This window comes from Dinoponera quadriceps, unplaced genomic scaffold, assembly GCF_001313825.1.
Source record: "Dinoponera quadriceps isolate SergipeBrazil2010 unplaced genomic scaffold, ASM131382v1 scaffold1750, whole genome shotgun sequence".
Taxonomy (NCBI): Eukaryota; Metazoa; Arthropoda; class Insecta; order Hymenoptera; family Formicidae; genus Dinoponera; species Dinoponera quadriceps.
In genome coordinates this window covers 241,669-263,754 of record NW_014556445.1, presented here as the reverse complement: position 1 = coordinate 263,754, position 22,086 = coordinate 241,669, and the positions used below count along the sequence as shown (strand labels likewise).

Here is a 22,086-nt window from a genome sequence, read left to right as displayed (position 1 = left end):
TTTTGAATAATTGATCGACGCACTCAAAGTTGATCAAAGCGAATATTTGATAAATTTCGATTACGCAACAGATCGTGATGACGGTAAAAAAAAATTGTCCCTCCTCTCTTTTCGTAAATCACCTTGAACTTGCATAGCTTCCGAGATACCGAAGATTAAAACTAGTCCACGTCTTCGAGGCAACGAGTATACGAGCGAGCAAGAAGGAAGAACGAGAAGAGGCCCCGCGACCGGGGGCTGTAAATAAGACACGGCGCGCTCTTTCTTTCTGCCTTTCGACGCGTAAACATGAAGCGTTGCAGCGTGTACACGGGCATTAGGCGAGGTGGATCCCGCGCGCGGATTCCGAGAATGCATATAATTAAGCACGCCGCATCTTGGAGCGGCGCGCTCGTCGTGTGTGCACGTGTGTACTCTCTCGCGCGCGGGACGCGCGTAAATATATATGTATATATACACACTTAAGTCCCGTCGACGAAGCTTGCCACCCCCGCCAACCCTCAAGCATCCGTCCGTCGTTTTTCACAGGGCCGGTCGAACGGTGCTGAAACTGCGAAATCGCACTTCGCTGTCGTCATTCTGAAAGCCATAAAAATGCAGAGGCGCGCGTTCCTGCTTGCATCGATCAAACATGACACTCAATATGTTAAACGATGACACCGTATCAGCTGTTATTAACAAACAATCACATTACGTTTCCTTTCGCGTCTTTCCCGATTGAAACATAGTTTTTAATCTTAACAGAATAACATGTTAGGCCTAAAAGGCGTTTTCTTCCGTTTACTTCTTCTTCCACATTTTGCACAAAACGCTATACCTCATTCCTATCTCTCTATTGCTCAGATAAAAAGTTGGGTCCTTTTATGACCATTCCCAGCGAGAAGTGACTGACCGGATTGACGTCAAATCGACATCGAAATGATCGAAATTACATCGAACGGACCTCGATTTGACATCAAATTCATTTCTCATTGGGTTGTTATCATCATGGCCTGATCCAATGAGATGGACTGGTTCCCTGGCGGCTAGTCTACAAAAAATACAAATTAATAAAAACAAAATTAAAACAAAATAAAAATTAGTAGTAAAAAAATTAGTAATGTACAAAAATAAGCAAATTAGTAATATACAAATATAAAAATTAGTAATAAGCTTAACAATTCATAAAAGATAAAAATGAAAGAAATCATGAGTTTTACCATTTTTTTGTAATGTAGTCCTGAGAGACCTGTGATGTTACTTCTATATCAAGATCGCCGGTGTTATTCCTAGGATTAATTAATCTGGTAAGAATGTAAATTTCACAGAAGGAAGAGCCTTGCATTTGAGCTCAGCGACGAGTTCAACGATTATCCGAACCGGTCTTGATTTCTCACTGTGCGCTGCGTGGCGATCTATAGGTCTATATATCACTTTTGACAAATTATAAAAATCTAGACACACGCGCATGTTTCTACTTGCATCGATCAGAAGTGGTACTACTAAGTCTTTGAGCGATGACACAAATGTTATCGATAAACACGTGGAATCCCTCTCGTTGAGTCCCTCTCTCTCTCTCTCTCTCGCATCTGTCTCTCTCTCTCTCTCTCTCTTTCTGCCATGATTAATGCGCAGTTTTTAATTAATCACGTGAGAATGTGAATTTCACGAAGAAGGCAAGAGAAAGCTCGCGCTTGAGCCCGCCGGCATCGCAGATCCCGCGATTATCCGAACCGGCCCTGATTTCTTACTCCGCGCTGCGCGGTGATCTATGGATCGGATTGCGCCCGCCGAACCGGCCAACGTATGTCCGCTCCTCCGTGTGCTTACTTTATTATCGAGCCTCAAATGAGAATTTATGCAGACATAAACGCTCGTGTCAGCAACGCGCCCCGCGTAGGTGGGGAGACACACTGTTGAGCAGGCATCTATCACTCGACGTGTCGACCTGGCCTCCCCGCCTGCCTGCCTGAGAGACGCCGCAGGTCCTTGTCGCGGAGGATCCTACGACTCCTTCGAGAAATGCCGGCGTCCAGCGGAGGGTGGCATAAAAAATTCGAGAGCGACTGATCGGCCGAGGCGGCGCAATACAGCCGCGAGGTAATAAATGGCCGCGTGAAATCGTATTTGCATTACTCCTTGATAGTTTTGTTGTCTTTCACGTCTTTCCGAGGAAACCGACGGCCATCGGGGTAGGTGTCCTCCAACGCGCGGCGGCGCGCGAACGCGTAGCTGGCAAAAAAGCGCGCGGTAACAAACGACCGCGATGACTTTGCCCCGTGTCACCGTTCCGAATTTAAAGTAGGCAACGCGCGACTTTGCCAATCTGAATAAAGGGAGCAATGCGCTCGATATGGCGAAGCGTGGGCTAGAAGCGCGCTCCCCTTCCCTCTCCTCATGCTCGTAAATAAATGAAACCTACGAGAAGATACCGCGACGGAGTGGCGCGCATAAGTAGGCCTTTCGTGCAAAAAGTACGCATTCCCCACTTTCGAGATGTGAATCATCGTAAAAGTATACGCTCGTTCAATATATTGTACTTACGCAAAGCGCCTCTTCGCGAGAGAGAGAGAGAGAGAGAAGGAGAGACGAAAGCGCGAGGTTTCTTTTGTTCGATACACTGCGTAATTCCTTATTTCGCACGGCGAACTTTTGCCGGACTCTACTGGAGAACGAATAACCGGTTGATTTACCTCGTATTAACACGCTGTCTGCCAAGTGCCAATTATCTTGTACGCGTGGAAAATATTGTAGTGAAGCTTACAACAAAATTGCGACAAAATTACAACAAATTTTCTTTCTTATAGCTAGCGTGCGAAAAGAATTATCCGTGACGACGACGATAAGTTAATTCGCATAAGTTACTTTTTTTATGAGTTTTACCGAGTGATAAATATAATTAACCAATGTATTAAAACACACGGATTAACCAATGTACTAAAACACGGATTTTTTAATAGCGTCGAGGACAAAAGTTTCTGCCTGTCATTGTGGCAGTCGACGTGTTAATTACGAAGCGGAAATGCACAAAGACGCGAGACACAGAGGACGAGATGCACGAAGAGAAAAGAAAGTGAAAATGGAGAGAATGAACGAAACGACGAGAGATAAGCAATTACCGCGTGCAAAATTGGGACCGAGGATCGGAGAAGGAGGAGGGCGTGAGACGGGCATCGTACGTCGATGATTAACGATCCACTTGGATTCGGCATGAAGAATGCCACGGTATTTTTCACCGTCGACGTTGCCGAACACTCTAAATTCTCAGCGCGGATCGACTTGGTGGCGTTTACGTAGATTAACGCGGAAGTCCCCATCACCACAAATCATTATTAGCATATTATCGGCGACACTTATCAGGGCGCTGCACGAAGTTCTACCCTCTCAAATAAGACCCCGCTCATAAATCAGAAAGTGTCTTTCCGCGACTCAGTGATATTTCATTCGTTAACAGGTATATAATTACGTCCGCCGCTAAGTCCCTCGCCGATCAAATATTTTTCCACTCGGCGAAAATATACGCGTGTACAAAGAGACGAGAAGTAGAGAAGAGTCCCGGAGTCTCTCCGCAAGCGATAGGCGCCGTAAACTGACTGGTTTATCGGCCGATCGGAGGTACATCTTCATGATAAATATTTGCTTGACGATTATCCAACGGATTACCGTTACTTCTCGTAATTACGAGTCGTGTGTTCCGCGAGACGAACGAATACGAGTGTGGTATCGGCGCTGATTGCATCGCCGACCGAAAGTAAACTTCAAGTTTGCCATCGTGTCTGCATTCGCGTTGCATGATGTATCGTCGGAATAAAACGATGCTTTTACAATACTTCATGAGTTTCGGAGGCGACGATACACACAGACATACACACACACACACACACATTTCGCCGACGGGACGAAACGAAAATAGAATATCGCGCGCGCGCGCGAACAAAAAGAGAGAGAGAGAAAAAAAGAAACAACGATGCGATCATCGATCACCGCTCGTGGAAATAATAAAAAGCGCGTTTTTGATCGAGAGCGCGTTTCGCAGTGAGCAAAAACAAAAAAACAAAAAGGGGGAAAAACTTAATCGATATTTATCATTAATTACGATGACGGATCCGCGCGGATTTATCGCGCGCTTCGCGGCTATATTTCACGCGGCCGGCCGCCGTATATTTCGAAGGAAATTTTTCCACTTTTTTCAGTTATCCGCTCAATATCAGCGCAGACATAAAATGTATCATCACCGTTCGAAACGGAAGGAACGCTACCGCCATCACGCATCCGAAAATTAATCGGCGTGGGCGCAGCCGATAACGAATGGTGTTCCCGCCAAACGGCCAGTATATTTTACTTTGCTCTCCAGTGTCTGTTATTTTGTGCGCATTCTGGCTGTCCGCCCGGCACGATTTACTCGCCGGGCTCGATCAGGAATTTTCGAGTCGCGCCCCCGCGCTCGCTTGGCCGGACAAATACCCGCGAATCCATTAAAAAATTGCCGCCTCTCGCGCCTCTCGCAGGACGAGAGAGTTCTGGCTCCTCGATCGAGAGCGTCGATCATCTTTATCGTTATCGTGGTTTGTCTCGTGCGCGCGCGAATCTTGAAGTATCATCCGGCGAGTTCTCGCATCTCTCTCTCTCTCTCTCTGCTGCCACGCGAGTCACCTTCTATTTCTGCACCTGGTGCCTCTTTTCACGACGCACCTCTCCGCTCATCAGGTTACAGGTCGCAGGCGCACCTTAGCGCGCAAGAGCGCGGTTTAAAATAAACAAGCGAACGCGAGCATGTGTACATACGCGTCTATGAACGCAACGCGATCAACCTCTTCGGTCTCTCGGTCAAGGACGCCTATTCAATTTTGCTTTGAGTTTATATCCGCGATAAGTAGTCTCTTTTCATAGATATCTGTTTTCATGCTTCTGACAACATCTTTCCGAAGAGAAACAATAGATTGTCGATAACGAGTAATTGGCGGTAAAGAGAATTCACTTGAAGTTGCCCTCAAATCATTTAAAATGTAGATTCTGCATATTCGGTTTCCTGGAATAATCGCAGAAAATAGTTCACTTTAATAAATGACAAATCGAACGTTACATATAGGTTACAATGTAATCGCGTATACAATAATCTTTCTTCGGAAATTATCGGGAAAACTCTCAGCAAACATGAAGTGACAGTAATATTACATCAATGTTATAATTTCCCACTTAACGATGTAACTGTTATGTACAGCATGTTATCGTTTAATTTACGTAGTTAAGTTGGAAATTATAACTTTCATATAATGTTACTCTTACTTGGCGCCTACTGGGGTTACAAATAAGACTCTTGTTGCAATGAAATTCATTGGAAAATACGCTCGTGTAGCTCGTAGCCCAGCCGAGAATCGAACCTGGAGAAAGCGAATCCCTACTTGCCGGCGAGGGCGGAAAAGGCCGTCCTCCGAAGCAGGTAAGCGGGTAACCCTTTTCCGGAACGGCTTTGTGAGTGAAAAGTGAGCCGGAGCATTACGAAGAAGTGACGGTTCGATGCTGCGGTCTGACGAGACGGGAGAGAAATAGAGAGAGAGAGAGAGAGAGATCACAAGAGTAAGAGAAAGACAGAGAGAGAGAGAGTGAGAGGGATCTATCTCTCGCTCTATTATTCGTCGCCCTGCTACATAGCTAGGCCGGCGCAGGCGGCAGGTGGCGTCGGCGTCGCTCGACTGCGCGTCGTCTTCCGCCATCTTTGCTGGACGGAGCCGTTGTTGGAGACCCGATAGGCGCGGACAGTGCGGAACACACGGGCGACTGAGAGAAGGGAACGAGTCTCGCGGAAATTTCGCCTACGACGGTCGTCGTCGCAGCACGGTGAGTAGAGCCCGTAGTGAACTCTCAATTTGGACGAGTTTGCGTTCGCCGGACAGAAGGAAGGAAGGCAGGAAGGAGCATCGCATCGCGCGCGCCCAGCCGCGTCACGACGCGTCGCGAGTATTTACACTGGGTGTGTCAAAGTGCTCTCTTTCCGGCCGTAGTGAAGCGGCTTCTCCGTCGCGCGGCGCCGCTCCGAGGAGAACACGAATTCGCGTCGCGTAAACAACGACGCCTGTCGCACCGGAGAGGAGGCGAGTTCGCGTCAGGCTTCGTCGCCACCTCGCTCAACGAAAGAGAGAGAGAGAGCGACGCGTCCGAGATTATCGGCTCGAACTAGATACCGAGCCGACGACAGCATGCGACATGCGCGCCGGCTGATACACTTTCTCGCCCCGCTTATCTCAGCGACGGAGGAATGCTTGTTGTCACTGACTCTATGTTCATGCCCGCTTGTGAGCCTTTGTTCTTATCTTGCAAAGGAATTCTCGCTTTCTGCCCTACCTCGCTCGCCTCATTTTTTGCTCTCAGGTCAACGTTTTTCCCCCTGCTGGGAAAACTGCTTCCTCCGCCGTTTCCCCGACGTTTCGCTCTCCTCTGCCGGTCGTAATTTCTCTTTCTCTCTCACTCGCATCATGCAATCCGCGCACAGGCGTACGTGAGCATACATATGGATGTCAATCGCCTCTCCCTTTGCCACTTCCTTGCTCTCTCTCTCCCTCCCTTTTGCGTTCTGATCTGTCCCCTCCCGTGCAGCATCGTCGATTGTCGGAAACGGTGATGCATCGCATTCTTGGAGTCTTTGTCGTGCCGCGCAGGGATTGACGCGGAGATTCCTCCCTCGCGTCGCGAGGATCCCACCGCGGTTTCTCATCTCTCGCGACTGCACCCGTCGAGTGCAACGACACGACAGGCCGTGGAGTGCGTAATATTCGATCGCGATGTGAGAGAGAGAGAGAGCGAGCGAGCGAGTGAGTGGAAGGGAGAATAGCGAGGGAGGAAGAGAAAGGGAGAAAAAGAGAGAGAGACCCTTCGATCGTGCCCACATTCCGTGCGGGAGCATCTCTCTCGCTGTCAGCACGGGATATACTGACCCACCGTAGTTCCGCGCATCATTTCGCCGTGCAAACGATCGGGCGCTCACGTGCCATTTTAAGGCGATATCGAGCCATTTTTATTCTCGGCACAGCCAGCTCGGAGCCGAGACGCGCTCGCATCTCGCGGTGAGCCGGTAATCTGGTACGACTCGGGCGTTGGGTAAACGCGAGCGTCACCTCGCCCTTGTGCCTGATCTTTTTGTTGCATTGCCGCGAGCGTCGTTTCCTTTTGCATATCTGACGTAATCAAGGGGAACGTCGAAAGACCAACTGGCCGTGTCATGAGGCGGCTTGTCTAGAAGCTCACGGATTCCTATTTCATTGTATGTCGCAGATAACAAGATAATTTCGCACGTCGGAGACATGAGCTACCCGATGTCGTCGAATCAATCTAGACCGAGTAAGTCGCATTTGTGTGATTTGCTTTGTCGCTTGGGTACATATGCCGAAGATTGGTGGATTATTGTCTGCTTGTGCGGATTTTTCAGTGTCTCACGGTAACTACCAGGGTCCGGGCGACCTGCCCATGGGTTCTGCCAAGGAACAGACCCTGATGTGGCAGCAAAACTCTTACCTGAGTGATTCAGGTATTCACTCAGGCGCTGTCACTCAAGCGCCGTCTCTGTCCGGTAAAGAGGATGAAGAGATGGAAGGGGATCAATTGATGTTCGACCTTGACCAAGGATTCACACAGGGTTTCACACAGGATCAAGTCGATGGTGAGGCTGGGTTGCACCTATCTTCGTAAAATCGATGTTAACACTAGGTCCTGTATTCTGAGCTCTCTTTTGATAAAAGTGCCATCTTCTGAGCCACTTTCAGAGGTTCTTTCGTCAAGAAAAGAGAGTGAAGAATACGGGTCCAAGTGTTGCATGTTATAATCGAGGATTGAGAACTTACAGAAATGAATCAGCAGCTGAGTCACACGCGGTCCCAGCGTGTACGCGCTGCCATGTTCCCCGAGACGCTGGAGGAAGGTATCGAAATTCCTTCCACGCAATTTGATCCAGCACAGCCCACCGCTGTACAGCGACTGGCCGAGCCGAGTCAAATGCTGAAGCATGCCGTCGTAAATTTGATTAACTATCAAGATGACGCTGATCTCGCGACGCGTGCTATTCCAGAGTTGATCAAGCTCTTGAATGATGAGGATCAGGTGGTCGTCTCTCAGGCGGCTATGATGGTGCATCAGCTGTCGAAGAAGGAAGCCTCCCGTCACGCCATCATGAACAGCTCGCAGATGGTAGCTGCATTAGTACGCGCCATCTCCAACAGCGACGACCTGGAGTCGACGAAAGCCGCCGTTGGCACCTTGCACAATTTATCTCATCACAGGCAAGGTCTGCTGGCCATTTTCAAAAGTGGCGGCATACCAGCTCTTGTGAAACTACTGAGCTCTCCGGTGGAATCAGTACTTTTCTACGCCATAACAACCCTGCATAACTTGTTGCTTCATCAGGACGGCTCCAAGATGGCTGTGCGTCTTGCCGGAGGCTTGCAGAAGATGGTCGCTTTGCTACAACGAAACAACGTCAAGTTCTTGGCCATTGTCACCGATTGCCTGCAGATTTTGGCGTACGGAAATCAGGAGAGCAAATTGATCATCCTCGCTTCGCAAGGCCCGATAGAGCTGGTGCGCATCATGCGCTCATACGACTACGAAAAACTGTTGTGGACAACTTCGAGAGTATTAAAAGGTAAATTGACGATCGTCGAATTGGCGAAAGTCCCTCACTAAAGTTTTCATAGCGTGCTCAGCCAAGCACTCGGTATTCTCGTTCACCAACGATGCCTTTTCCTTACAGTACTGTCCGTGTGTCCCAGTAACAAACCCGCAATCGTGGAAGCGGGTGGTATGCAGGCACTCGCCATGCATCTCGGAAATCCGAGTCAGAGATTAGTGCAAAACTGTCTGTGGACATTGCGCAATCTGTCGGATGCTGGCACGAAAGTCGACGGACTCGAAGTCCTACTGCAGAGTCTCGTGCAAGTGCTCGGGTCAACGGACGTGAACGTGGTCACATGCGCCGCTGGCATTTTGTCAAATCTTACTTGCAACAATCAGCGGAATAAAGTAACATTGAAATAAAGACACTTCCTCGCGTGCCTTTCCTGTGATATAATATTTGGCAGAGATGTGAAAATTCGTATGTATCTCTCTTTCTCCTCTCTCTCTTTCTTGCAGGTGACTGTCTGTCAAGTCGGCGGTGTTGATGCCCTTGTTCGCACAATCATCAACGCCGGCGATCGGGAGGAGATCACTGAACCAGCGGTGTGCGCCTTGCGCCACTTGACTTCGCGTCACGGAGAAGCAGAAATGGCGCAGAATTCTGTTCGACTAAATTACGGAATACAAGTAATAGTGAAATTGCTCCATCCTCCGTCGCGCTGGCCATTGGTGAAAGCGGTCATTGGATTGATCCGCAATTTGGCCCTCTGCCCGGCGAATCACATCCCGCTACGCGACCATGGCGCGATACATCATCTAGTGAGACTTCTGATGCGCGCATTCCAGGATACACAGCGAGTGAGTGTCCGAGCAATCTGTTATTATGTAAAATTGCATTTGTTTTACGAGATAATACTACTTGTGATTTGCAGCAACGATCATCCGTGGCTAGTACCGGAAGCCAACAGACTTCGGGTGCGTATGCGGACGGAGTGCGTATGGAGGAGATTGTGGAAGGCTCAGTGGGTGCGCTTCATATTCTGGCGAGGGAGTCCCACAATAGGGTGATCATCCGATCGCAGAACGTGATTCCAATCTTCGTTCAAGTACGTACAGTCATTTTCCTGGAAAAAGAAAACGTGAAACTTCAAGTGTATATTTTTGCAACTCCTCCAATTGTCTCGCAGCTTAACTTAAAATAATAACGAAATAAAAACTGCTCTTGATACATGATACAATGAAACCTTGTATAATGCAAGTAGAATAAGCTGTTTTTTTTTTTATATAATAATATATATTATGTTCTTTCCACATAGTTACTGTTCAATGAAATTGAGAACATCCAACGTGTGGCTGCCGGTGTACTCTGCGAATTAGCGGCTGACAAGGAGGGTGCTGAGATGATCGAACAAGAGGGTGCTACCGCCCCGTTGACAGAGTTGCTTCACTCCAGGAACGAGGGTGTCGCAACCTACGCGGCGGCCGTGTTGTTTCGCATGAGCGAAGACAAGCCGCAGGAGTACAAAAAACGACTGTCCATGGAGCTCACAAATTCCTTGTTCCGCGAAGACACCAACAATTTGTGGAACAATGCTGACTTTAGCATGCCACCAGATCTGCAGGTATCGTAGCGAAAGGAAACACTAACACACGTAGAACATCTCGTGGCGAAATTGATTTACTTGCGAACACTATGTAACATAATTATGATCGTTGGTATTACATCCTGAAAAGTAAGCTGAAGAGGCTTCACGCCTCTTATATCGTTGGTTCTTTTCAAGTACTTGCCAGGAATCAGGTTTGTAAATGGAGATACATGGTAGCGTAGAGAATATATCAGACGCTCTTCTAGGTGGTTACATTGTGTTGAGTAAAAATTGTGCCACGTTTAAGATAATAGTTGTTATCGGTCGTAGAGACACACCCCATTTCTCTCTAGTTATAACTCCAGGTATTTATATACAAGGTTTTCCCCGTATAACATTAATTCCGAGCACAGCTGTTTATACAAGCTACGATATTATCCATGATTCCAATTTGCACTACTAAGGCATCTCTGCGATACTTGTTTGTGTTCCACAACGCTCAAATTTTTTTTTTCCACTGTCAATGAATTTTACGCTTTAGACTTTAATCGTTACACACTTGTGGAAGCGACGGGTACATAACGATGTGTTGAGACTAATTTCTCGTACAACAATTTTACAGTTCTTAACCAATTTTCCAACGTTTTAATAAGCGGTTTTCAAATGTTTGCTTCTCGTGCAGATGCATCTTGGTATACATACATCATTAACTCATTAAGCGCACTTGAAACTAAATTTTCGACTCATGCTTAAGCTTTGTAACATACGGTTCATTGTGTATAAAGTTTTATGATTTACTTCTACACATCCACGTGCGTGTATGTACGCATAAATCTGTTCGGTAAAAAATTCGAAAGATCGAGGAAGACAACGAGGTCGTGCCTAATGGAGCAATGGATCACGGAGATACATTTAATCTGATTGATAGTTTGCAAGGTTATAATGTGCATGAGAATGCGTTTTATCCCAGATATTTATTTCAAAATTTTTTCCCCTCTTTTTCTTTTTTATCTCTTACCGTCGTTATTATTGTTATTCACGCAAGAGCCCCCTTAGTTGTTTTCATTATTGTACTAGACTTACCAGATAGAACGCGTATCTCGTCCGTATTTTGGGGTGTCATGACACGCCTCCCTTAGATAATATGCTTTGTGTTGACCTGAGCTACCTAATCTTCAGGACATGCTTGGCCCTGATCAAGGCTATGATGGTATGTATGGGCAAGGACCTCCTAGCGTACACAGCAGCCATGGCGGTCGAGGTTATCAACCGCAAGGTAATTTATAAGTGTTATCCATCTCTCTTGTTCATCGAATGCTGCTTACGAACAGTCGACTTATTACTCGATCGAAGGTAGACGGAGTTATAAATGGTCGTGAAGACAAATTACTCACACTGTATAAAATAAACTCATATATATAATCTTAGTGACGAATTGCGCGTGCGCTTATGATCGTATAATCCGTTACAACGACATAATCGTACGCGATAGTGCTACCTTACGAGCTAATTCTGTGTTCTATTTCTATAAATACGAGCAAGTTTGATCACAATTCGCCGCGTTATCTCTAATATGAAATAATGCATTTAATTATGTATGTTATTTTAACAGAAGCTTAACCCATGGACTTAGATTAAAAACGAGCTATCAACCGTATCTCGCAGTAATATAGGTGATATTCGGTCCTCATGTACCGTTCTTTGTCTCGTCGTCTGATTGATCTTTAAAAAGAAATCACTGTTGTCGTTTATAATTGCATGTTCAATGTTACATTCAATTGCTTCTTTATTATTTACAATCACATACTTATTCGCCGTTTGTCCGTGCATGCCGTAATAACGTTTCACGCTACATCATCCACGCGTACTTACATATGTTCTCTTTTGGCATGTGTATATTTACTCCTCTATCGTTCTTTCTGCCACGATATACACTTTATGGTGGAGAAATCGTATGTAAGGATGGTGTTTTGTAAGTAACTATGTAAGAATTTCCCGATAATGGTAATATTTATTCTTCGGGGGGGGGGGGATAAATCAAGCCTAAAAATGAAGTTTCGTGGAAATAGCAATATGCAAATATCTCATTGATTTCTTGAGGACGGTTCTAAAGGTTCAAGAGTCTCTTTTAATGCGTACACCATCAATCTGTCTATAATTCTTTACTATTAAACCGGGAATGGGCGCGAAGGGTGATTTTATTGCCCAACGGATTAATAAAGCTCACGTTGCGATAGTCTCCATTTTCTATGCCTACACCTAACGCGCCTACTCTCGGGTTAATCAATAGCCTCTGTCGTTAAATGGTCTTTGCCTTGCACCTCGATCTCTATGATAAAAAAAAGAAGTATCGTAAGTTAATTAACGGCAGTAACTGTCGAGTATGACATGTGTTAATGCTGTAATTATCATCGAGTGATCATAAATTGGTCTTATTTAAATACAATAGCCGTTAGAAGAAACGTAGAAACGTATCCCGATTCGATGACGCGTAGTTTTCAGACATTGCATTCTTGAAGCACCGGAAGGTTGCACTTCTTATCGATGTATAATTATTACGAGCAACGAATGACGAAATATCTGATGAACAAGAAATTGTTTTCCGTTCAACAGGTTATGACCAGATACCAGTAGACTCGATGCAAGGCTTAGAGATAGGTGGTGGATCCACGTATGGTGCAATGGACACTATGGACGTGGCGCACGAGGGTGATCTAAGTTTCGATCATCTGGAAGAGCTTCCCGCACCGCCGCAGGATAACAACCAGGTAGCGGCCTGGTACGATACCGATCTCTAAATCCGTGCCATCACCTTGCATAAAGAGAGAGAGAGAGAGAGAGAACGGATAAAGAAAATGACAAAAAAAAATACAAAATAAAAATATTAAAAATGAAATAAAAAGGAAAGAATACTGACCAATCACACCACGTTCGTTTTTAGACTGTTTTATTTACAAGACTCACTTTCGACATGACGTAGTACCGATCGAAGACTATCGCAATTTGACCGCCTTTCGCCCGCGAACGCGGTCGCCTTCGGATATAAACGATCGTATAGTGCTATAGTTAACATCTTCCTGTAGAGTCCACCTTCGCTTCCGATAAACGAAGAGTGGAGACATTCGCTAAGGGCCGTTGCGTGTGCAAAGATTTTAATCGTAACCGTAACCGTAGTATTCGCAAGTGAAATCAGCACAAGCAAATTCCAATTATCAATCAAATTCGACTGTTTTCGATCCAAGATTTACGATTCAAGGATAACCGAGTGCGGTTGGTCGCTTTGCTTACTGCTTTTACGGTTATGACTGACACTTTTTCACGCGCAACGGCCTTCGCTCATATCGACCCAAGAAAAGTATCGCCTAATATGAGATCACTCACCCGTGCATACAAGTATTATGTCACGCGATTCTGTTGGCGGCTCTGATTTTTCAATTGCGCTGCGAAAAAGAGCGACGACCTATTTATATCACTCTCTCCCCCCTCCCACCGCCCCTGCGCCCCCGAGAAAAATCCGGTAGTGTCATTTCAAAGTATTGATGACTTAACAATCACGTATAAGTATAACTATGGAATAACGATGAAACTTTCGTATTATGTATTTTACAGGGTAGTTATACTTAATTTTTATTATCATTATTAAAAGTAGCTACGCAATCGGAACGACAGTCGGCATCGCGCGATGCACCGTATGCGCTTCCGATCGCAATCGATGTATTAGAATTAAGAAAAAGACACTCGTAATTCGTACACACATGTATATGTATCGTTTATTGTCCATACGAATAAACTAAACCAGGCCTCGGCAAGAAATGCAATTTTCGACTAGATTTCGGAGTGTACACCCACTTTCCCTCCTTTTGTCACGCGCGACATAGTAACCGAGCGCTTAACTGAGGCTCGCAATTCTCTGCGTCAAGAGAGCCAAACCATGAATACAATCAGCATATCCTCTTTCACATCAAAAATAAGTATCTCGCGTCAAATTTACACGCAATGGAATCGAGCTATGTATAACATAGGATTGTGGATATATATATATATATTATAACTTTTCCGCAATCGTATCATTTATACATCATTGATATGGTAGAGTGTCCTATCTCATTTTATTCATCGTTTAACGCAGCATCACGAGCTTCGATTACGCGTTCGATTGCTATGTCGCGGGCGGAAAGAAGAGGAAAACGGGTGTTCCCTCTGAAATCTAGTCGAAAGTTGCATTTTTTACCGAGGCCTGAACTAAACGATCAAGTCGAGCGCACGTATGTTATTTTACTGTTCGCACTTAGAAATGACTGGCAACATGACAGAAAGCATGTACTGATAAAATGGAGATTAATATTTTGAATCGCTGAGCTATTTGCGTTCGCAAGCGGTTATTGTTAACAGCGTCGACCAATAAATTTCGGTAATAACTATTCTGTAAACTATTCCGTAACTATTCTGTAAAAACTGATGACGATCAATCTGTAAACGATACTTGTTTTTTGGGCGACAGTTATTGTTAATTTAAACGTAACTTATGTGACAAAAATGTTGTACACTAATCTGTATAAATGCTTTAAAAACTTACATGTTAGGGTTTCCTACAATTGCGTCTACGTGTAGACGTGAAAATCGAATCGTACGAAACCTTATTAAAGAAATGTTGAGGCATTTATGCAGTTTATTATATCAAGAAGTTACGTGGGTATTGATTTACCGATTTTAATATACATATATATATAAATATTATATTTATATATATATATTTATATATATATTTTTTTGTAATGCCAGTCAATTAAAATTTAAGTAAAAATACCGATTGCACCACGTATACTTTATTAGAAGTATTTCTTTACAATGGCATTTATCATGCATCGATGATGAAGGAAGAAAATGTTATAATAATGTATTCATTACATTTGCATAATAAGTTTCATTCCAAAATGTGTGAAGTTACAGAAGCAAAATACTGTAATATTATTTTCAACAAATATAATTATAACCGTCAAAATAAATATCTATAAATGTCAGAAAACGCTCTTTTGTGTTTTCCATAGCAAGATTTTTTAGTTTTTTATGAAGAAGATAAAAAATTTAATCGCACTTACGAAATATTTTAAATAATTTCATTCAAAAAATAATTTCAACCAATTTGGTTATCGTATAAACAACTAAAGTCCCTAATACCTTCTCTGGGGACCTTAGGAATTCTCTATTCAATAGCCAATCGACACATTCGACATACTCTTCGGCAAATGAAATTGCGCTTTTAGGATACGGTTCACTTGAAACAGCAAACGCTTCGATGTTCTTAAGGATAGAATATGATTGGTCTATATGGTGCTTCGAAGCATTTGCAACATAAAGTGGATCCTACTCTTGGTTTTACTGCTATGTGACCCGTTCTTTTTAGATGCACCGCTGAGCTGGTGCAATTCTAAGTTTTGTTTCAGTTCAGCAGAGTAGCTAAAAAGAACGGACAACATATATGTCTGTGTGAGTCATCCTTAGTTTGGTTATGATTAAGTAGAAAGAGATTTACTAAAAATTGTTGTGAACATAATACTGTAATGATGTCAGCAATTAAAAGGCAATCGAATGAAAAAGTAAAAGTTAGAAAAAAGATGAGGTGAGTCTGACTCTTGTAGATAAAAATAATGGTTAGGAAATTAAGAAAGAGCAAAAAAATAAAAACCAACGTTATCGAACATGAAATACATACATGTATGTATCATACAAATATATTCTTATCTACAAAATCACTCTTTTTCTGCTTAATATATGTTTAATGATGTTTAATACGTATAATAATAAAACAAGTTTTGTAGATATTTCTATTATTGAACTGTTTTTTTTTTAGCAAAGTTGAAATATACCAAGCCATAATAAGAAAGAAACGGTGTGATACAAAGGCTCTTGCAATAGTTGAACAACTGTTAGAAACGAATGTGAATCCTGACTGGCTTATTCAAAATGTGAGCATACTAATTTATTATTCTTTTGATTGTATATTTAATAGTAGACAATATAAATACAACATATATATTATTTGGATTGATTTATAGCTAAAATTTATAAATAAAACACACATGGAGGATGTAATAGAGGAAAGATCTATTATAAAACTGTGTGGATATGTTCTTTGTTCAAAACCATTGACCGCTGTTGTTAAACAACAGTATCGTATATCGACACGTACAAATAAGGTATACGACATCAGCAAGCGCAAGAACTTTTGCAGTTCATCGTGCTATGGAGCATCCAATTACCTTCTTGAACAAATGCTTGAAAGTCCACTGTGGTTAAGAGAGAAAGAGCATATACCAGTCTTTACAATCTTACCTATAAACTCTGTGTATTCTTTACCAGGAGATGAAATTGATGTTGTAGGAGTTAATCTCTTGCAAAATACAGATACTAATGATATTGATAACAATAAAGAGTTAAACGTAGAATTTGATGCGATTAAACAAACCGAAAACAATTTATCACCTACTAAATCACGTTCAGAGATGGAAAATGATTCTCACTCATCAAATAACAGAAATGTTGAAGAACATACTCAGATAGACGAAACTTCTGTAAATATTGATACACAAAATTTCTGTGAAGCACATCCATCAGAATTATGTACTACTACTCAGAAAGATAAAGAACAGAATCCTCAAGAATGTCATGAAAATAGATATAATGATCATGTTCAACAAGAAAATATGAAAGCAGAAGACCAGGAAACACACACAGCTGTTCAACTAAATAACACTCTACACATACATGAACGTGTTAACAGAAATGCAAAAAATGAAAATGCAAACTCCAGAATTGTACGCAGTAATAGTGTTATTGAAGTATTACAACCCGAATTGGACGAGATAAGTAACAACAAAAATGATAGCAGCAAAATGTTACAGTCTCAATTGGATGAAGTAAATAATAGTAGTAACGTCAAGGATGGCAAAATTATGCAGTTTCAATTGAACAAAGCACGCAGTTATCAAAATATCACAATATCTTCCAAACATAGGGGAAAACATAAGGAAAATAAATCTAAAAGAGAGAGAATAAGAGACGCAAATAAAAATAAAAATGAACGTAAGCAGGAAGAATTCGATAACACAGAAGTACAAGCTAGTGTGTATCACAATCTTGTAATGCATGTTGAGCAAAGCTTCAGAGAATGGGTTACAGAGAGTACATTTTGTCTTCTGCTGGGTGAGATGGATGAAAAATCTCAGTTATGGAAAAATTTGATGAAGCAGGACAGGTATGAGCAATTGTGTAAGAAATTAAATAGATTGCAATTGCAAGATGAAAAGGAAAGTCGTGTTGATTTGGGGAAAAATGTACTGAAACCATTGCCTAATCTATCCGTGCTTCAAGAGGAAGGAAAGAAAATGGAGTTAAAAGTAACGATCTTTTTAAATCTTAGTCTTATGATTTATCAAGTAATTATATTTATAATACACACGCATGTTGCATGTATACAGGTACATGCGTTTTACGAAGGACAACTAACAATTACTGAAGACAGCAGTGAGTCGAAAAATCGGGACGAGGGTGAGGATAAAGAACCTATATTACCTTTAACAGATGCTTATGCGCCCAATGCGCTCCGTCGACGAATTTTCTTGAATAAACTCAGTCAAGTGTAAGTTGTTATTTTAATGCAGTGAAAATTATATATATTAAAGGATAATGAAAAACTCGAGCCCTAACAAATTATTATTTAAGGCTCTTGATTGTCGTCGAGGCTATCTTGATTGATAGTGTCAGATGCAAGGAAACGCATTTTCCAAGATTCTTGCAAAGTATGTTGAAACAGATATATCCATAAAATGATATCTATGATTTGTAAGATGATCCGAAACCTTTCCCTTTGCTTCTGTGATTCATGGTCATAATCAATCAAGACGACCACGGCGATGGACCAAGGCCTTTAAAAAAAATATAATATAATATTTAAGCGTTTGTTAATTATACAGATTACCAGATTTACTGTGTGCCTTAACACGATTGCCGGCCAATGCGAGTACTTCTTCCGTATCACAACATATTTATGATAATGAAACATATTCATTAATTAAACTATTGGTTAGAACTTTTCATCTAACTGCTACAAATATTGTTTTCAAAACTGCTGAGTGGACACTCGTAGGACTTATCATCATTAAAATGTAAGTTATTTCATGTATGTATAATTAAAGCTTGATGCAAGAGCGTAAAAATCTAAAAATATATTATTTCAGGTTAAGCTTAGTTGGCACGCAATTGCAAACGTTGCTTGAAACTAAACAGGCTTCTATGTATACTTCGATGATTCTTATGTCTTACAAATTAGATTCGGGTTATTTAGATAGGCTCATAGTGAGTGTGATAAACAATAAAAATACATAAATAATGTAATAAGCAAAATTTATTAGAATAATGATCTTTACAAATATATTCTATTTTGCTTTACAACAAACTTGACTGCTTAATATTTACTTCTATTTCTTTTTATATTTTAATATAAAACATTTTTCAAGAGTTGACAGTTATAAGTAATATACTGTTACTTATAATATTATATATATATTAATATTATAATATTATAATGTGTACCAGATCTTTGATATACATTAACATGTCATTTCATATCCTCATTTGTTTACTTTTTTTATATTCGTACATTTCTTTAAACATTTCTTTACTTTTTTATATTCGTACATTTGTTTAAAAAATATTTTACCATAACATAAGCATCTTATTAGAATACTTAATGATGATAATTTTTGTAACTGTAGCCCTCATAAATCTGTACATTGTAAAATTTCATATTTTTAACTACTTAAATATTGGATTCTTTAAATAAATATCTGATCTTACATGTTAGACTGTATGTGTTATTAGAGATTATTTGTAAAGAAATTCGTGAAAATGATGTATTTGATGAGACTAGGACATCGAGTCCAATGACAAAGACCATCAGTCTTAGCAATGTGAGACTTTTGTTTACGTCACTAAGTTCCACTTAGACACTCATATTATAATCTCTCTTCGGCCGAACTCTACCGTAGCCAAAGTATTCAAACTAAGCAACAGAGCTTTGATTTTTGACAATTTATGAATGCAAAAGCCTTATATTGCTACGACTGATGTGTCTTTGTCATTGGACTCGATGTCCTAGTCTCATCAAATACGTCATTTTCACGAATTTCTTTACAAATAGTCTCTAATAACATATACAATTTAACATGTAAGATCAGATATTTATTTAAAGAATCAAATATCTAAGTAATTAAAAATATGAAATTCTACAAGAGATTTATGAAGGCTACGGTTACAAAAACTATAATCATATCTTATTAGATATTCTAATAAGATGCTTATATATTGTGGTAAGATATTAAAAAAAATTTATACGAATATAAAAGTAATATGGATATGAAATAACATACTGTGTATTCAATAAATTGTGCAAAGCTCTGTTACTTGGTTTTAACCCTTTCACTACAGCCAAGTCCAGCTGAAAAGTGAATGTACGAGTGCCCAAGCGGAACTGTAGTGTTGTAAACAAGTTACAAGCAGTATTTATGTCATATCATCTAAAATACTGCATCGGCATAAGTGAAATAATTTTAACATCGTATAATTGTTTTGGGGATGACTAAAGTAGTTATACCCAGAATGCGTTTCACCGGGGAACGACTGTAGTCGTCCTCAGTGGTAAAGGAGCTGTTCCCCTTGAATCAGACGCACCATTCTAAAGACATGTGCTTGATGTTGGCGTCGATATCCTAGTAAGCGTAGAGGGAGGACAATCGAGACCTAACGGGTCGGTTTGTCCATTTCCTGTCAATTGATCTTCCGTAGAATGGCTGCCGACCTTATCGCGTAGAGATTCATAAAGTGTATGAACTGCTTCGTTATGCTGTAAATTTAAGGAATGCTTAATTAACGATGTAAACAATTGATTATAATAATTTGAACAGTTCTTCGTTGCTTCTAGGTAAGTCGAGCACATAAACATTAAATTCAATATTTCTTAAATGCTGCAAAACTTTACCTGGCTCGTTGGCTGCAAGGCTTTCAATAAAGAATGCAATCGCGCGGATGGTAATTTCGGGTGTATGTACCAAAGTAGCTTCAACAGATGCCGCGTAACGTTATCTCTGCTTAAGCCAGCCAAGAAAAATTCGTCAAAAATAACCGTACAGAACGACTCGTTTGAAAATTCATCGGCCATGTTTAGTATTAATAACGAAACCTGCAATTCATTGAAAAGTTTTTCTGTTAACGACGAAACTTGTTGCACAAGTCTCTGATACGCAAAATGTCAAGTATGATGTGAATGTTAACCAGTGTATGCAGGAATGGATCTTCGAAAGCTCGATGCGCTTGGCAATTTGGCAGTGTCGGTAGTACCCTCATCAAGCCTCTGGTATCTCCCCTGCCTTTTACAAACCCACCGCCACCTCCAACGTGTAATGCGTAATACATAGACAATACTGCCGCTACTCCGGAAAGTTGAGCATACGCTTGACACGCATCGGGAGGTGGTCCAGAATGTTCGATAATCGCGATAGCGCTTTCTCTTTCATCAGGCGGTAGTCTACAATTCAGCTGTCTTATTTGATCGTCAACCTGAAAAGCAACATCATTTGTGTACTTGTATCATAATATAATACAAATGTCAAACTAATATGCCAAGTACTACCATGCATATTTAATAACTTAGTGAAATTACCATAAGTGACATAAGCGCAGGTAGAAATTTCGTGACAACTTGGCCATCCAGTTTCGGCTCCTTGAATACTTGCGTGTCAATCATTTGCCAAGCGGACAATCCTAGAGCGAGCATTCTCAATAATAACAAGAGCACTGCATTGTCTCTAGGCAACGATTCGCTATTTATTAAATGAAGTGCTATTTTGATTGCACTGCTAGCCAGGAAATTTACTGCGTACGGATCACACAGAATCATACTCAGATCCCCTAACACCTGTTCTTGTCCTCTCTATAAAACATAATAAAAATGTGGACTATATCTCTCTTTCTTAATGTAATAAGCGATAAAGTATAAGCCAATTTTGTACCTTAATACTGTCTAAGAAGCCTTGCAACTCGCGAGATCTTTTAACGTCCACATTCTTCTCTCTTATACACGCATCCAAACACCAAGTAAACTTATGGCAAGGATCCACAGAGATAATTTCTTGCACCTGATGACAAATGGACATATTAACAAAATGCGATATAGTTTGAGCAAGTGTGTTATTGCTAAGTATATTCACCTCCAGATCATGTAATGCCATTAGCAATTCTGCTCTCAGAGTGCAGTAATTGATATTTTTGGTGCGTAAAAATAAAGTCCTTAAAAATTGCAGGACCATATCGTATAATTTTACACTATGTCCAATCATGTGGGCTAACTTTTGCACAACTTCACCTTGTCTTCTGACCTAAACAAAAAATATCAAAATTAGCTGAAAAATACATATTTTACAAAAAATGTGGACTTCTTAAAACATTATTAATTATAATATACCTTAGGAGATGGTGTGAAAAATAGGCTATTCAAATTACGATGGTCGAATAAAATCTGTTCTTTCTCAATGATATAACGACTAAACAATGGAGAGACTTCATCTCCGAAGAGACTTTGGTTATCTTTCCAGATTTGACGTTTTACTTCCGTATCAGCATCGTTATACAGTTCTTTCTCCCTAACTAATACTCGTAGATATTTTTCTTCGATATGTGGAGTATTTCTTAGGATAGCCATCACGACAGGTCGCAACTGAGCAATCCTCACAGCAGGAAAGCTTTTGGATAATAAATCCTTTAATCTCTTATCTCCAGAGGTGCTCTTGTCTGCCCTGTCTGCGCCAATTTCATTAATTCGTTTTATCAATTTTTCTCGTAATTCCTCAAGGACAGAAACATG

At 41.4% G+C, this 22,086-nt stretch overlaps 3 protein-coding genes across 4 annotated transcripts in view; 2 read left to right on the top strand and 1 right to left on the bottom strand.

Annotated features, from left to right (window-relative positions):
• Positions 1–5,679: 5,679 nt before the first annotated feature.
• Positions 5,680–14,428, top strand: LOC106747472 (armadillo segment polarity protein). Of its 2 annotated transcripts, XM_014625030.1 has the most exons (10): positions 5,680–5,817; positions 7,249–7,314; positions 7,403–7,633; positions 7,817–8,611; positions 8,720–8,988; positions 9,100–9,441; positions 9,516–9,689; positions 9,900–10,205; positions 11,349–11,445; positions 12,783–14,428. In XM_014625030.1, exons 2-10 carry the CDS (start codon positions 7,278–7,280, stop codon positions 12,965–12,967), a joined length of 2,436 nt encoding a protein of 811 aa, XP_014480516.1. In that variant the 5' UTR covers positions 5,680–5,817; positions 7,249–7,277; the 3' UTR covers positions 12,968–14,428. The 2 variants fall into 2 exon arrangements, with proteins under 2 accessions (XP_014480516.1, XP_014480517.1); XM_014625031.1 differs by lacking the exon at positions 11,349–11,445 and having other exon boundaries at positions 12,783–12,898.
• Positions 14,429–15,580: 1,152 nt separating this feature from the next.
• Positions 15,581–18,626, top strand: LOC106747484 (putative RNA polymerase II subunit B1 CTD phosphatase RPAP2). Its single transcript, XM_014625047.1, has 6 exons — positions 15,581–15,789; positions 16,021–16,135; positions 16,226–17,566; positions 17,648–17,808; positions 18,143–18,334; positions 18,407–18,626. Exons 1-6 carry the CDS (start codon positions 15,731–15,733, stop codon positions 18,552–18,554), a joined length of 2,016 nt encoding a protein of 671 aa, XP_014480533.1. The 5' UTR covers positions 15,581–15,730; the 3' UTR covers positions 18,555–18,626.
• A 136-nt stretch (positions 18,627–18,762) lies between these two features.
• LOC106747485 (negative elongation factor B) overlaps positions 18,763–22,086 on the bottom strand; it is a 3,914-nt gene continuing 590 nt past the window's right edge. The window contains exons 2-8 of the mRNA XM_014625048.1: positions 21,688–22,086; positions 21,434–21,601; positions 21,236–21,361; positions 20,887–21,156; positions 20,499–20,783; positions 20,206–20,406; positions 18,763–20,070 (exon numbers count right to left, since the gene is read on the bottom strand). The exon at positions 21,688–22,086 is cut by the window's right edge and continues 81 nt beyond it. Of these exons, the coding sequence (XP_014480534.1) occupies positions 19,903–20,070; positions 20,206–20,406; positions 20,499–20,783; positions 20,887–21,156; positions 21,236–21,361; positions 21,434–21,601; positions 21,688–22,086 (1,617 nt within the window). The 3' untranslated portion in view covers positions 18,763–19,902. The remainder of the gene's footprint in view (positions 20,071–20,205; positions 20,407–20,498; positions 20,784–20,886; positions 21,157–21,235; positions 21,362–21,433; positions 21,602–21,687) is intronic.

Coding starts and splice junctions, on each gene's coding strand:
- LOC106747472 (XM_014625030.1), top strand. CDS start 7,278: ATGAGCTACCCGATGTCGTCGAATCAATCTAGACCGA. Junction 9,690..9,899: donor TGATTCCAATCTTCGTTCAA/GTACGTACAGTC, acceptor CTTTCCACATAG/TTACTGTTCAATGAAATTGA. Junction 11,446..12,782: donor TCGAGGTTATCAACCGCAAG/GTAATTTATAAG, acceptor TCCGTTCAACAG/GTTATGACCAGATACCAGTA.
- LOC106747484 (XM_014625047.1), top strand. CDS start 15,731: ATGATGTCAGCAATTAAAAGGCAATCGAATGAAAAAGTAAAAGTTAGA. Junction 16,136..16,225: donor CTGACTGGCTTATTCAAAAT/GTGAGCATACTA, acceptor ATTGATTTATAG/CTAAAATTTATAAATAAAAC. Junction 18,335..18,406: donor GGACTTATCATCATTAAAAT/GTAAGTTATTTC, acceptor ATATTATTTCAG/GTTAAGCTTAGTTGGCACGC.